Source organism: Nyctereutes procyonoides, unplaced genomic scaffold, assembly GCF_905146905.1.
Source record: "Nyctereutes procyonoides isolate TBG_1078 unplaced genomic scaffold, NYPRO_anot_genome, whole genome shotgun sequence".
Lineage (NCBI taxonomy): Eukaryota > Metazoa > Chordata > Mammalia > Carnivora > Canidae > Nyctereutes > Nyctereutes procyonoides.
The window spans coordinates 4083907-4096079 of NW_026575139.1; the positions used below are offsets into that span (position 1 = coordinate 4083907).

Here is a 12173-nt window from a genome sequence, read left to right on the forward strand (position 1 = left end):
TGAGCCTCAGCTTGCTAACTAGACTTATCTGGGCCCTCCTCCCCCAGGACTGGGTCGGTCGAGAAGTCAGGGAAGAGGAGGGGGTGTGACGGCAGTTTGCTACACAGTGCTTGGCATCTACAGTTTGGCATGCCGGGCGACTTTCAGGTTTGTAGACAGGCGTCGTGTATATACCAAGCTCTGAAGACCCCAGAGGGGCCCCACTAGTGTCTGCCCACAGGGGAGGAGGTAGAGGTGGGACATGCCCCGTAGGACTCAACCTGAGGAGACCCAAATCTTAGGAAAGGCTGTGATGGGAAGGCAAAAGCCCCAGAGGCCCACCAGGGAGCGAGGCATCCACTGAGGGGGGGGGGGCAGCAGATGAGCACTTAGGAGGTGCCAGACACTCATGGGGTCCCGTCCCCACCCCCAACTCTGTAGTGGGACCGATAACCCTATTTTAGCAGGAAGGACACTGAAGCTTAAGGAAGATAATCACATCTAACAAGGACAAAAGGCAAAGAACCAATAGTATTTGTGCTCTTATCACATACCAGGCACCGGATGCTAAGTGCTTTATAAACGTTTCTAAATGAATCTCCTTAACAACCCTGGGAAGTAGGGTTTATTATCCCAGGGCCCCAGGCGGCAGAACAAAGACTTACTCTAAGATTTACCTGCCCCCCCAACAAGTGCTCTTTTGACTACAGCGAGTTGCCTCTCCCCAAGGGAGGGTAGGATGGGATTTCCCTGATACAGAGGGGATTCAGGAGAGAACAGCACAATGACCTGGCAGCCTGAGGCCTTCTGCAGTGGCTGGTGGACAGAGCTGGGGGGTGGGGGGATTCGGGTGCACGCCTGGGCTCTGACAGGCCAAACTACGTACAGCAGATGGGGCAGATCCATGGGCCATGGCCACACAGTGCAGACGTCGCAGCCACAAGGAGTCGACAAAAGAGATGAACCATTCCCTGAGTGGATCCCTCATACACACTGCTGAGGGAGAGAAATCAGGTACAAAGTACGCCCTGTACGAGCTACACACACAACAAAGTCCAAACACAGGCAAAACTGCTCTGTCATCTCAGAGGTGACATCCCCTGTCCTTGGGGATGGGGGAGGGATATGGTTGTTCTGGGGACCTACGGGGCTGGGAGGGGGCTGACATATACACGTATAAAAGTTCATCCAGCCGCATACTTCCAGCTTCTGCACAGTACTGTCAGTAGGTCTCACTGCACATGAAGGAAAAGCTAAACTTGCTCAGAGGGCCTGGATCTCCTTCCACCAAAGGTCACTCTTGCAGAAGTAGATTAGGCCTCCGACAAAGAACTGGGACAGGCCACTGCTATACATGGTGTGAGCTGCCGGTGAGGCCACCCTCACACGGTGACCCTAGTCCTACCCTAACCAGGATGTTCGTCCAGCCCGAATGAGGCAGAGGAGCTCTGGGTCCTAGCTGACGGGGCTGAGTGACTTCCTCATCATGGTCATGGGCTGCTCATTTGGAAATGAGGGCTGCATTAGCTAACTCCTCTGTGACTATGGTAAATTTAACAAAGCAACTAGTAGTTTTTATTTAATGAGCAGTTGCTTTGTGAGGGTCAGTTGTCTGATTAAATTAAAACTTTGTGTTTGGGGCAGCCCTGGTGGCTCAGCGGTTTAGCGCCACCTGCAGCCCAGGGCGTGATCCTGGAGACCCTGGATCGAGTCCCACATCAGGCTCCCTGTATGGAACCTACTTCTCCCTCTGCCTGTGTCTCTGCCTCTCTCTCTCTCTGTGTCTCTATGAATACATAAATAAAATCTTTAAAAAAAAAAAACAAACTTTGTTTTTGACTCTTGATGCGTCCACCTGTACAGATCAAATAAAGCTTAGCTCTCACATCCTGGGGCACGGTGAGGTGGTTCAGATCAGAAACCTTAAACCCAGCTCATTTCACCATGAAGTACAAGGCCCTTGGGTGGAAAACAGTTTAGTAAACATCTGTTGGGTGCCTTCAATGCTTCAGGTACTGCTCCTGTCAGAGGCTTTCTGAGGTGAGGAGAACACTCCATGAGTTCCTGTTCTGTGCATGACCCATGGGGAGCATACTTAAAATGTATTCTTTATTTTCTTGGAAAATTCTCTTAGGGTTTAAATTGGGCTGCCACCTAACAGGCCCAATAGATATGTAGAAGCCATCTCCCTCTAAGTACCACGTCCCCCACTTCCCACCCCGACTCTGGCAGCAGCCACAATGGGAGTGACACTACCGACAAGCGACAACGCTGGGTGACTGCTGTGTGTCTGGCAGCCTGCTACGTATTTTACACTCTACCAAAGAAAATTAAAAACAACTCTTTATCACCCTCATCTGACAGATAAGAAAACTGAAGCCCAGAAAATGAAGTAACTTGTCCAAAGGGTCCTCAGCTAGGATGTGTGGCAGAACCAGGACTCAAACATAAACCTTGCTCTTGATTATCAGGCTCTACCAAGGTTAAGACCTCCAGCAAAGCACAGGACCGTATCCGTGGATATCAAGACACCTGCGCCCTGGACGGCTTCTGGATTCCCTCTGAAGCTAACACTGCAAATGTTCAATCAAAGCCACATACGTTTTTGCCCTGCTTAGAAACTTTTGCTAGTACCACCCTGCCCCACTCCCTTTTGCAGCTCCACTGTTAACCCCAAGTACCAAGCCCGCCCATAGTCTTCCAGGTCCTTGGGACCCTTCACTGTGAAATTTCACGTCCAGCTTCTTTCCTCTGTGTGCCCAAGGCCCCAGAAACATTGCAGTACACTCCCCTGCACATGCTGGGCTTTTAGGCCTGGATGCCTTTGCCATCAAGCCAGCGCTTCCTCTGTCTTGTGACCTCCTGGGCCTTCCAAACTGCAGCCCAGATTTCCCTCTGTGTGTTCACTAAGTACCACACCCACACCTGGCTGGAGCACTCACCACGACTCATTGTGTTAGCAGTGTACGAATCCATCTACTTAGAAGTGTCCTGAGCAGAAGGACTCCATCTATTCATTTCTTACCTATTTGCCTGGCCAGTTTCTTACACTCAGTAAATATTCAGTAAAAGGTCATTAGCCGCATGAATGAATACTTTAATTCAACAATGATTTGTTGCTTGTTCCCTCCCATCTCTGCTAAATATATGTTCTAGAATACAGAAGATGATGCACATAAAACATATTTGGATATATGGCTTCGGGAACACATCAGTGCAAAGCTCGATCTCACAAATGGCAAGAAGATGTGAACACCATTCTCTCTTCCTTCAAAGTGTTACTAGGTCCTTTCAGGCTGGAGTCAGGCAGCAGGCCTCTCTGAGAACCCAAGTCATGTCAGCCTGATGCAGTTACTGGGCTAGGATAGCAGGGAGCCAATGCCCAGGAGGGAGGGCGCGGTGAAGGCCAGGGTCCCGGCACGGGGCCGAGACAGAGCCCCACTTACCTCCTTCTTGGGAATTCATGATGTTCAGGGCAAACAGCATGGCATTGGAGAAGGTGGTTGCCTCTTCCTTACTTGCAAAGTTCAAGCCGTACACTTGGCGGGCATCTCGCCACTGGTGGAAGGTCGGCGTCGCCTGATTGTACTTCAGCCCTTTCACGATTGAATAATTGATCACAACCTGGAGGGGAAAAGAGACAGAAATACGTGTAAATAAATACAAGGTAAGTGAGCTGGAGAGCGCAGCTCTGGGGCATGGATCCTGTATCCCCTGGGGCCACCAGAGGACAGAGAGGTGGGGGTGGGGTCAGAAGGAGGGGAGAACGTGCCCAGGCAGCTATTCAGTATGACCGACAGAAGGGTGAGGCTTTGAAAACCAGCTATTTCTTTCTTTCTAACAAATTTATTTGAGAGACAGAGAGAGAGAGAAAGAGAAAGAGAGAGAGAAAGAGAGACAGAGCAGGGCGTAGGAGCATAGGGAGAGGGAGAAGCAGACTCCCCGCTGAGCAGGAAGCCCCATGCAGGGCTTGATCCCAGGACCCTGAGATGATGACCTGAGCCGAAGGCAGACGCTTAGCTGACTGAGGCATCCAGGCGCCCTGAAAACCAGCTATTTCACCTAACTAACAATGCTGTGTCGTCATACCCTCTAGACGAGAGGTCTGAGCTGGGAGTCAGGTTCCCAGAGTCCAGAGGCTGGTCCCTCCTCCCGGCCACGTCACCCACGTCACCTCCTCCTTCCACATTATATCAAGAATGGTTAAGGGGTCTTGAAGTAAGATGAAAGAAGACTCCAGTCAGTGTATCATGACCACTACAAATGGTCTATTTGGTAAATATTCAATGCAGACTTGAGAAGACTGTATATTCTTGTTGTTGGCTGTAGTTTCCATAAACGTAAATTAGGTCAAGTTGGCTAATAATGTCATACAAATTTTCTATCACTTTCTGATTGTTCAGTCAGTTTCTCAGAGGTTTTGAACCTTGGACAATTAGAACCCCTAATTCTATTTCTGGATTTGTCTATTTCTCCCTTTAGATCTACCCAACTTTGCTTTATATGTTTTGAAGATATATTATTAGATGTGTACAAATTTAGGACTGTTAGGTCCTCCCTTTCAATTGATCCTTTCATCATTAAAAAGGTACTTATCTGGGCAGCCTGGGTGGCTTAGTGGTTTAGTGCCATCTTCAGGCGTGATGCTGTGCTACATATGTTGCTATGTATGTACACATATGTATGCAAGTACTAATGTATGCACATATATATGTACTACATATGTATGTATGCCCCATCCATTTGGGGAAAAGAGTGTCAACCACACTCTAGGAGCCTGTCTCTTGAACATGCAATTCCAGGTAGAAAGCTGTGCTATTTGACTGTCAGATTCTGAGAGTCTCTCAGAGTCAACACAGCCTTTGAATTTATGGCCCAGGAGGCCACTGAGGACTGCTGCCAGTCCCTCCCCACATGGGGAAAAGGTCTCCTCCCACATGAGCCTTGAAGTGTGGTTTCTGCTGAGGGGGCAGTGAGGTGCTGAGGCTTCAAGAACAAGGTGCACATTGGTTTCAGGGAGTCTGGTTAGCCAGTACCCTGTCATTTCCAGCACACTGTGCTATCTTCCTAGTATGCCCTGGAGGACAACCACAAGGTGTGAAGGAAGGGCGGTGTGGGAAACTTGTCATAATAGAAGCAATCGTTCAGGGAATACCCACTATGATTTAGGAGCTGCACCAGGTAATGGACCTCATGTCAAAGGCAAGTAGCAGGGAGGTACTACCGTACTGGCCCCTACCCATGTGTGTTAGGGAAATGTGTCAGATGCTTTTGGTTGTCACCAAAATCGGGGCTATATATCCTGCAATATATAGCACAGCGTAGCTCTAAAAGGCAGAGCCAGAACCAATGAATTGGAAGAATAGGGAAGTGGCTTCTGGAAGGTTTCCTTTTCTTTTTTCTTCTCTTTTCTTTTCTTTTCTTTTTTCTTTTCTTTCTTTTCTTTTCTTTCTTTCTTTTGATTTTATTTATTCATGAGAGACAGAGAGAGAGAGAGAGAGAAAGAGAATGGCAAAGACACAGGCAGAGGAGCCTGATGTGGGACTCAATCCCAGGTCTTCAGGATCACACCCCAGGCTGAAGGCGGCACTAAACCACTGGGCCACTGGGGCTGCCCTTCTAGGTTTCTTGAGCTGCCTGGGCGGCTCAGTGGTTGAGTATCTGCCTTAGGCTCAGGGCGTGATCCTGGAGTCACAGGATCCAGTTCCATTTTGGGCTCCCACAGGGAGCCTGCCTTCTCCCTCTGCCTATGTTTCTCTCCTCCTCTGCCTCTCTCTCTGTATCTCTCATGAATAAATAGATAAAATCTTAAAAAAAAAAAAAAAAAGTTTTCTAGAAAAACCTTCCTACTGGTAAGGCTCACTGACAAGGGAAGGCAATGAAGGTACCGGGAGTTCCAGGTTAGACCTTTTATCAGGGGTCCCGAAGTGGGGCTGTCCCTTTTAGCCACAGACTTTGAAACTTAACAGAGCTGTTCTGGCCATAGCAGAAACCCATTCAACAGGCCACATACTAAAAATAGAGTCCTAAGTTTCTGTTCTTTGTTTTCTAATTGCCAACATGCTGATTTTTACAGAGATAGCAGCTAACGTGCTGCTTAGTTTAGCAAGGCCTTGACCAACAAAGGAGGCCAAGAGAGGTTATTTGGGTAGAGTTTTTCATAAATGCTGAAACCACAGAACTGTTAATTTCACTGCTAAAAACGCCCTTGTTGATCTCAATGAAGAGAGCTGGAGGCAGAACGCTGAAGAAGTAACCAAAGTCGCCGACCGCGGGTAAGCTACACAACCCCTTCCTCCACATGTCTACTTCATCCATGTCATGTCAGATTACTCTTAGTTATGTGCACGACTACTTCAGACAGAGGTGGACTTCGGTTTGTGTACCAGGTATACTCATAAATGATCTTGTCTGATTTGCCCAGGAGGTACCCTTAGGGATAGAAATGATCCCAGATTCTTCGAATCATGTTTTGTTTCTTAAGATTTATTTATTTATTTATTTATTTATTTATTTATTTATTTATTTATTTGAGAGAGAGAGAGAGAGAGAAGCACGAGCTTGAGTGGGAGGGGCAGAGGGAGAGAGAATGTCAAGCAGGCTCCATGCCCTGCATGGGGCTCTAGCCCATGACCCTGAGGTCACAACCTGAGCTGAAACCAAGAGTTGGACACTCAACCAACTACACCACCCAGGTGCCCCCAAATCACCTTGATATTCTTTCCAAGGTAAGACGGGTGATGGTGGGGGGGGGGGGCTGATGAACCAAACATCGTCATGGCATGTTACCTACGGCTGTGCAGGTGGGAAGAGGCAGAGATTTAAAAACAGCCCTGCAATATCACTTCTTCAGCTGTTTCCCATCTATTATGCTACTCTAAAGTAATAACATGGTGAGGCACATAGAGTATGGATTACTGTCTCTGTAAGACAGATGTGAAAAGTGAGGCTCAGAAGAGTTTGCTCAATGCCTCAGACGTTGGAGCAGAGTGAACCCAGATCTTCCAACTCCAAATCCTAACCTTATTTTTTCCTGACCTCGTTTTGCTGTATGTGGGGAGGGGAAGGGGGGCGTATGTCCATGAGTGTAGCCTGCCACCCGAGAGCCTACCTGCTGATCCTGAAGCTTGACCCCGACGACTCTGAAGGTGTTGCTGGCAGTGTTGTGGTAGATGTTTATCCGGCTGAATCCCTGCTGGCCAGGTTTGATGGGCACCCATTTCTTACTGGTGTCATCGTAGACCATCACGGAAGCCCGGGCTTGGCAGATACTCTGTTCACTGCGGACCAAGACAAAAGTGAAGTGTCAGCCTCAGCTGTAAGGGGTGGAAGCTGGCTTCCCTTTACTGAAACAGAGGCCAACTGCTCCTTGACACACAGAACGTCCAACTGTCCCCGGAAGGGCTGTTCTATGAGGAGACGGGTTTTCATTCGCCAAAGTCCACAGGGAGCAGAGAGCAAGGTCTGTGCCAACATCTTCCACCGCTCAGAAGATGCACAGCTTTCCTTTCAGGGAATAAGTACTTGAATGACAAAGAGATTCTGATTACAATTTGCTAACTGTCTACAACAGCCTAGGCACTATGTTAAGTAAGACCTGCATTAAAGCATCTAAGTGTCACAACTCAGGACACAGCCGTCCACTGCCTCCATTTCGTACATGAGAAAAGAGAAGAGAGTGGCTCAGAGACTTACAAAGATTTACACAAATTCACGCAGGTATTCAGGGATTAAATTTGGGACTTCAAGCCAGTTCTGTTGGACTCTAAGCATGTGACATAGATAATATTCTTCACAACACCCAACAAAATGTTCTATTTATCATATTACAACAGGATAGTATCATACAAGTTATATAGACAACAAAATGATTAGATGACTTTCTACAGAACAGCGATATAAAAAAACTAAATAGATGGCTGCACCCAACTTTGCTGAAGACATTTCCCAAACAACTTCATCTGTTCAGAACATGACAGAAAACCAGGGAAGAATCACTAGAGCTTCTCAGAGTCCACTGGCCTTTTCATTTGCATATGAGCCAAATAATATTGAACACGTAGTTTCTTAGTATCTAGCATACTAGAATTCCCAAATCGAAAAGGCCTGCTTACTATAGGTGGGCATGCCCACAACAGTGAGAAGTGGTTGTTACCAGAAGAGAGGCCATATAAATACAATTTAAGAATCAGGAACAATATTTAAAGCTCAATAATTTGAGGTCAATTAATATAGAAGCAAAAGTGTATATCCTAACGGATAACCCTAATGATGAGACTAAGTAGTCAACAAAAAGTCACATTATGTCCACTTTACCATATTTAAGAAAGCAGGAAAAGCAAAATATTTGAAAAAGATCCCTCTCACCACCCTCCAGTAGTTGGGTGACAAAACAGTTTTTTATGAGATTAGCCCTCAGTGACTCGGAAACCTCAACTTGACCTACACAGTCAGTTCCTAAGTGTTCCAAAGGCCTGAGCTCCCCCAGGACTCAGACAGTGGGTGATCCAGTGGACAGACTGTTTGTTACAGTCTTAACAAGGATTTTGTGTTCAGCGCATATACAAGCCTTTCCACACATACTCCTCCACTTCACTGCACGTGAACCTCTACACACATTATACGACTGTACAGGCAGTGACTTAATGTGCCAGGTGCTGGGTCTCAAATTCTTGGCTGCCCCCTGAGCTGTGTGCTCTGGGGGCTCAGGAGCCTCCGGTGTGTTTAACATCAGCCGACCATGCCATGTGCTGAGAGCTCTGTGGTGGGCAGATGTATCGGGAGTGAATTGTAAGGGTTTTGTCGTGTAATTGTGCTACTTCTTTTTTTCCCCATAATTTATTGCTCATTCAACAAACATTTAAGGGGAAATCAGTGATGTTCAAAACAGGCATGGGTCCTCCCAGGAGATAACTATATTAAGGGAGAAAAAAGAAAAAAACAAAAATTTTGCCATGTCTTGACTTCTCTGAGTTTGGGAGCCTGAAATCACGTATCTTTTAAAAGACTACACCTTGGAGGAGGAGTTCCCTTTGTATCTGGGTCCTAGGAGTGGATAGGACATTTTCATCTTGGTCCAACAAGCACAGATGCCAGTAAGTCAAAGATATTTAGTGATGCAGAGACAAGATGACAGTTCCTGCCCTCAAAGAGCTCGCACCTACCTCAAAAATGAGACAACTCATCACACACTTCGGTAAACCTGGAGGGGCTGGGGGAGCCAGGAGACTTTCTGAGGAACTGCTGCCTGTGCTTCAGACGAAGAGCTTCAACCCCAGGTGAGCTGAGGAAGGGGATGTGGGATTCTCGGTGGGGGAGGCAAACAGCCAGTGGAGGCAGGGAGGCAAGAAGTGTGTGTTCTGCAAGGAACCACAGCTCCTGGGGAGCTGGCGTGTACCCGGGGTCACCATATACCTTTTAGGGTACCCACTACTGTGCTCGCCCCTAGTTGGTGCTGAAACACCAAGCGATATTTTTCTTATTGTAATTATAGCTCTGGTTCCTTGTTGTTAACACTTCATGTTCAAATTGAACTTGGAGTTAACCAAGAAACCCACTTTTTTTCCCCCATGTGAATAGCACTCGCTATCTCTGCTTATTTTATCACCACTACAAAACCTAAATGGAAGAAAATACCTATTTCTTCTACTTAAAGATTCATCTTGTTTATATTCCTTTGGGATCTTTTGTTTTAATAAAATCTCGATTGCTGTCCAGCCTGGACATTGTCTCTGAGCTCCATATAGCCAACTGTCTTCTCTGCATCTTCCCTGGATATGAAAACTCTGTAGTATCCACAGGCATCATAAACTTCATCTGTCTAAATCAGTTATAATTTGAGGGCAGTCAGATAAATGTTTTCTTTCTAAAAATCTTATTGGACAAATGAGCTATTTATGAAAATGTACATATAAAATTTGCTTCACTAAATGAAAACAGACAATTCCTCCCCACCCAGCAGGCCACATATAATCTGACCTGTGCCTGCCATGGCCTCAGAGCTTCCCCACCCCGGCTCTGAGGAGCCCCAAAATGCATGAAGCTGGAGGGAAAGCTAAGGTCAATTTTGAGCAGGGCTTCATTTCTGACGGGCTGTCTTTAAGTGATCCAAACAACTAGCTGATTAGTGGGGGAAAATCCGTCACAATACACCGTTTGGTTTGTGCCACATGGTCCTGCATCACCAGGTTGGTGGACTTTCCCCCCCTGGGGATCTACTGCTCTGAGCAGTAGGACCAACCAGTGTCTTTCCCAGAGGAAGGCTCTCTTGGAACAAGTGGTCCAATCCCACTGTCATCTGGCTTTCGGACAGATGCACACAGGAATTTGTAAAAAAATTGAAGCCTGTCATTTCCCTGCTAGTGGCATATGAGACATTCATGAAGCTTTAAAGAACCCTTTCATCAGGAGCTCAGAGAAAGACTATGTGACTCTGGGCCTCAGTTTCCCCATATGTTCAGGCTAATCTGACTTCAGGGGGTCCCTCAGACAGCAGGGAGTACTTTCTGAGCCCAGCTCCCAGCAAGGCACTGTTCATGGCTTGTTAGCAGTTTGGCATTTTACTCTTTTAGACCACACATTGGAGACTATATTGAATATCTGCTGAGATCCCTCACTTTCAAAGAGCAAACCACACTGCAAACTTTCTGTATATGACCAGGGATCCTCTTGGACTTGACATAAAATCCCCACTCATGTGTCTGGAGAGAAAACTTAACTGGCAGGGCACCCTGTGGCATGGCCTGCAGTGCCGGCAGCTATAAGTGCATTTCATGCTCTCAACCCATCGGTGCTTCTGGAAAAGCACAGGACCCCGCCCCACCAGCCACAGGACCTGACCCACATGACTGGGAAGAAGGTTTCCAAACTTCTCCCAGGATCACATGGACACAATATCCCAGCCACGCGCTCTCCAACGCAGTCAACTGGGAAGCCCTTTTCACCCCCCCAGGTTCAGGGCCCTTTCAACAAAAACTTAAAGGATGGTGTGTAAATTCACCTAAGGACAAGGGATGTAAAGCCAAAAAGGGCACAGAGAGGAACAGGGCTGATTGCAGGGGCTTGCTGGAGAACAAAGTCTGGGGTTGGGCTGGAGAAGGGACAGCCTGAGACCCTCCAGCCAGAGCAGCACTCGTCAGTTTGTCCCGGGTCAGTTTCCCCTGCCTCACTAGACTGTGAGCTCCTTAAAGGCAGGACCCTGCTATTTGCCCCTTTGTAGCCCCAGTCCCTTGCATGCTGTGGATGCTAATAACTGGTGAATACATGACTCTCAGTAAGTACGTTTAGGATGGTGAGCCCGTGGGAACATTCCATTTACAATCCTACTCCATTTATTCTCAGAGATCGAGTAGCTGCCAAATAAAAGCCTCTGTTACAGATTACCACTGCTCTCTGTCGCATGACATCTGGGATGGGAGAGCCGGGAAGTGGAGACTCTGAGGTGGGCTCACCATACACGGTGCCTGGGAGGCGGCCACCTCTGCAGGAACCCCTCAGCCTCGCCTGCCTTCCCACCCAGGCTTGGGGAGGCAGAAGGTTGTTCTGGGCAAATGTGGGCTGCTGTCCCTGGCGCCTCTGACTGAGGAGCCACATTCCCTGTCCTCAAATCTCTTCTGCAAAGACGAGGACTATATCTCCCTGCCCCCCAGCTCTGGCAAAGCCTCCTGCTCAGCCCAGCGCCCTGACGTGGTCGCCCCCTGCAGACAGAACAACTCATCACGCTGTCCAACTCCAGCAGGACTGGGAACCAGGTCTCCTTGGGACTGAGGGGTTTCCTGGGAGGCAGGCAGGTCATTTGTTACGAAAACCTCAACAGTCCCAGGCAGACCAGGGTGAGCAGTCACCCTACAGGTAGCTCCTTCTTTATCTTTTACTCAATAGCCATGACAGGCTTAAGCACCTGATACACATCCATGAACATGAGTTTGGCTGATGTGAGTTGGTATGAGCTGGTGCCCACTGCCTACCCCCCACACCCCCACCCCACTGCTCCTGCTGGCTGTCCCTTTTTTTCCATCAGGTTTCAGCCTGCCTACTTCCCCCATTTCCTCGCCACACGCTCACATGCTCCAAGCCCCTTTGGAACCTGGCTTCTGTCCCTGATGTACACTTACACAGCTCCACACAAGGTCGCCAGTGGGCACTTCCCAGGACAGGTGGCTGCTCTGCAATTCTCAAACCTCTCATCTCTCTTA

At 47.9% G+C, this 12173-nt stretch overlaps 1 protein-coding gene across 4 annotated transcripts in view; it reads right to left on the reverse strand.

Annotated features, from left to right (window-relative positions):
- EVL (Enah/Vasp-like) overlaps positions 1–12173 on the reverse strand; it is a 144432-nt gene that overhangs the window by 47637 nt on the left and 84622 nt on the right. For all 4 annotated transcript variants that reach the window (XM_055304149.1, XM_055304150.1, XM_055304146.1 and 1 more), the window contains exons 2-3: positions 7091–7259; positions 3426–3603 (exon numbers count right to left, since the gene is read on the reverse strand). In XM_055304149.1, coding sequence (XP_055160124.1) covers positions 3426–3603; positions 7091–7259 — 347 coding nt within the window. The remainder of the gene's footprint in view (positions 1–3425; positions 3604–7090; positions 7260–12173) is intronic.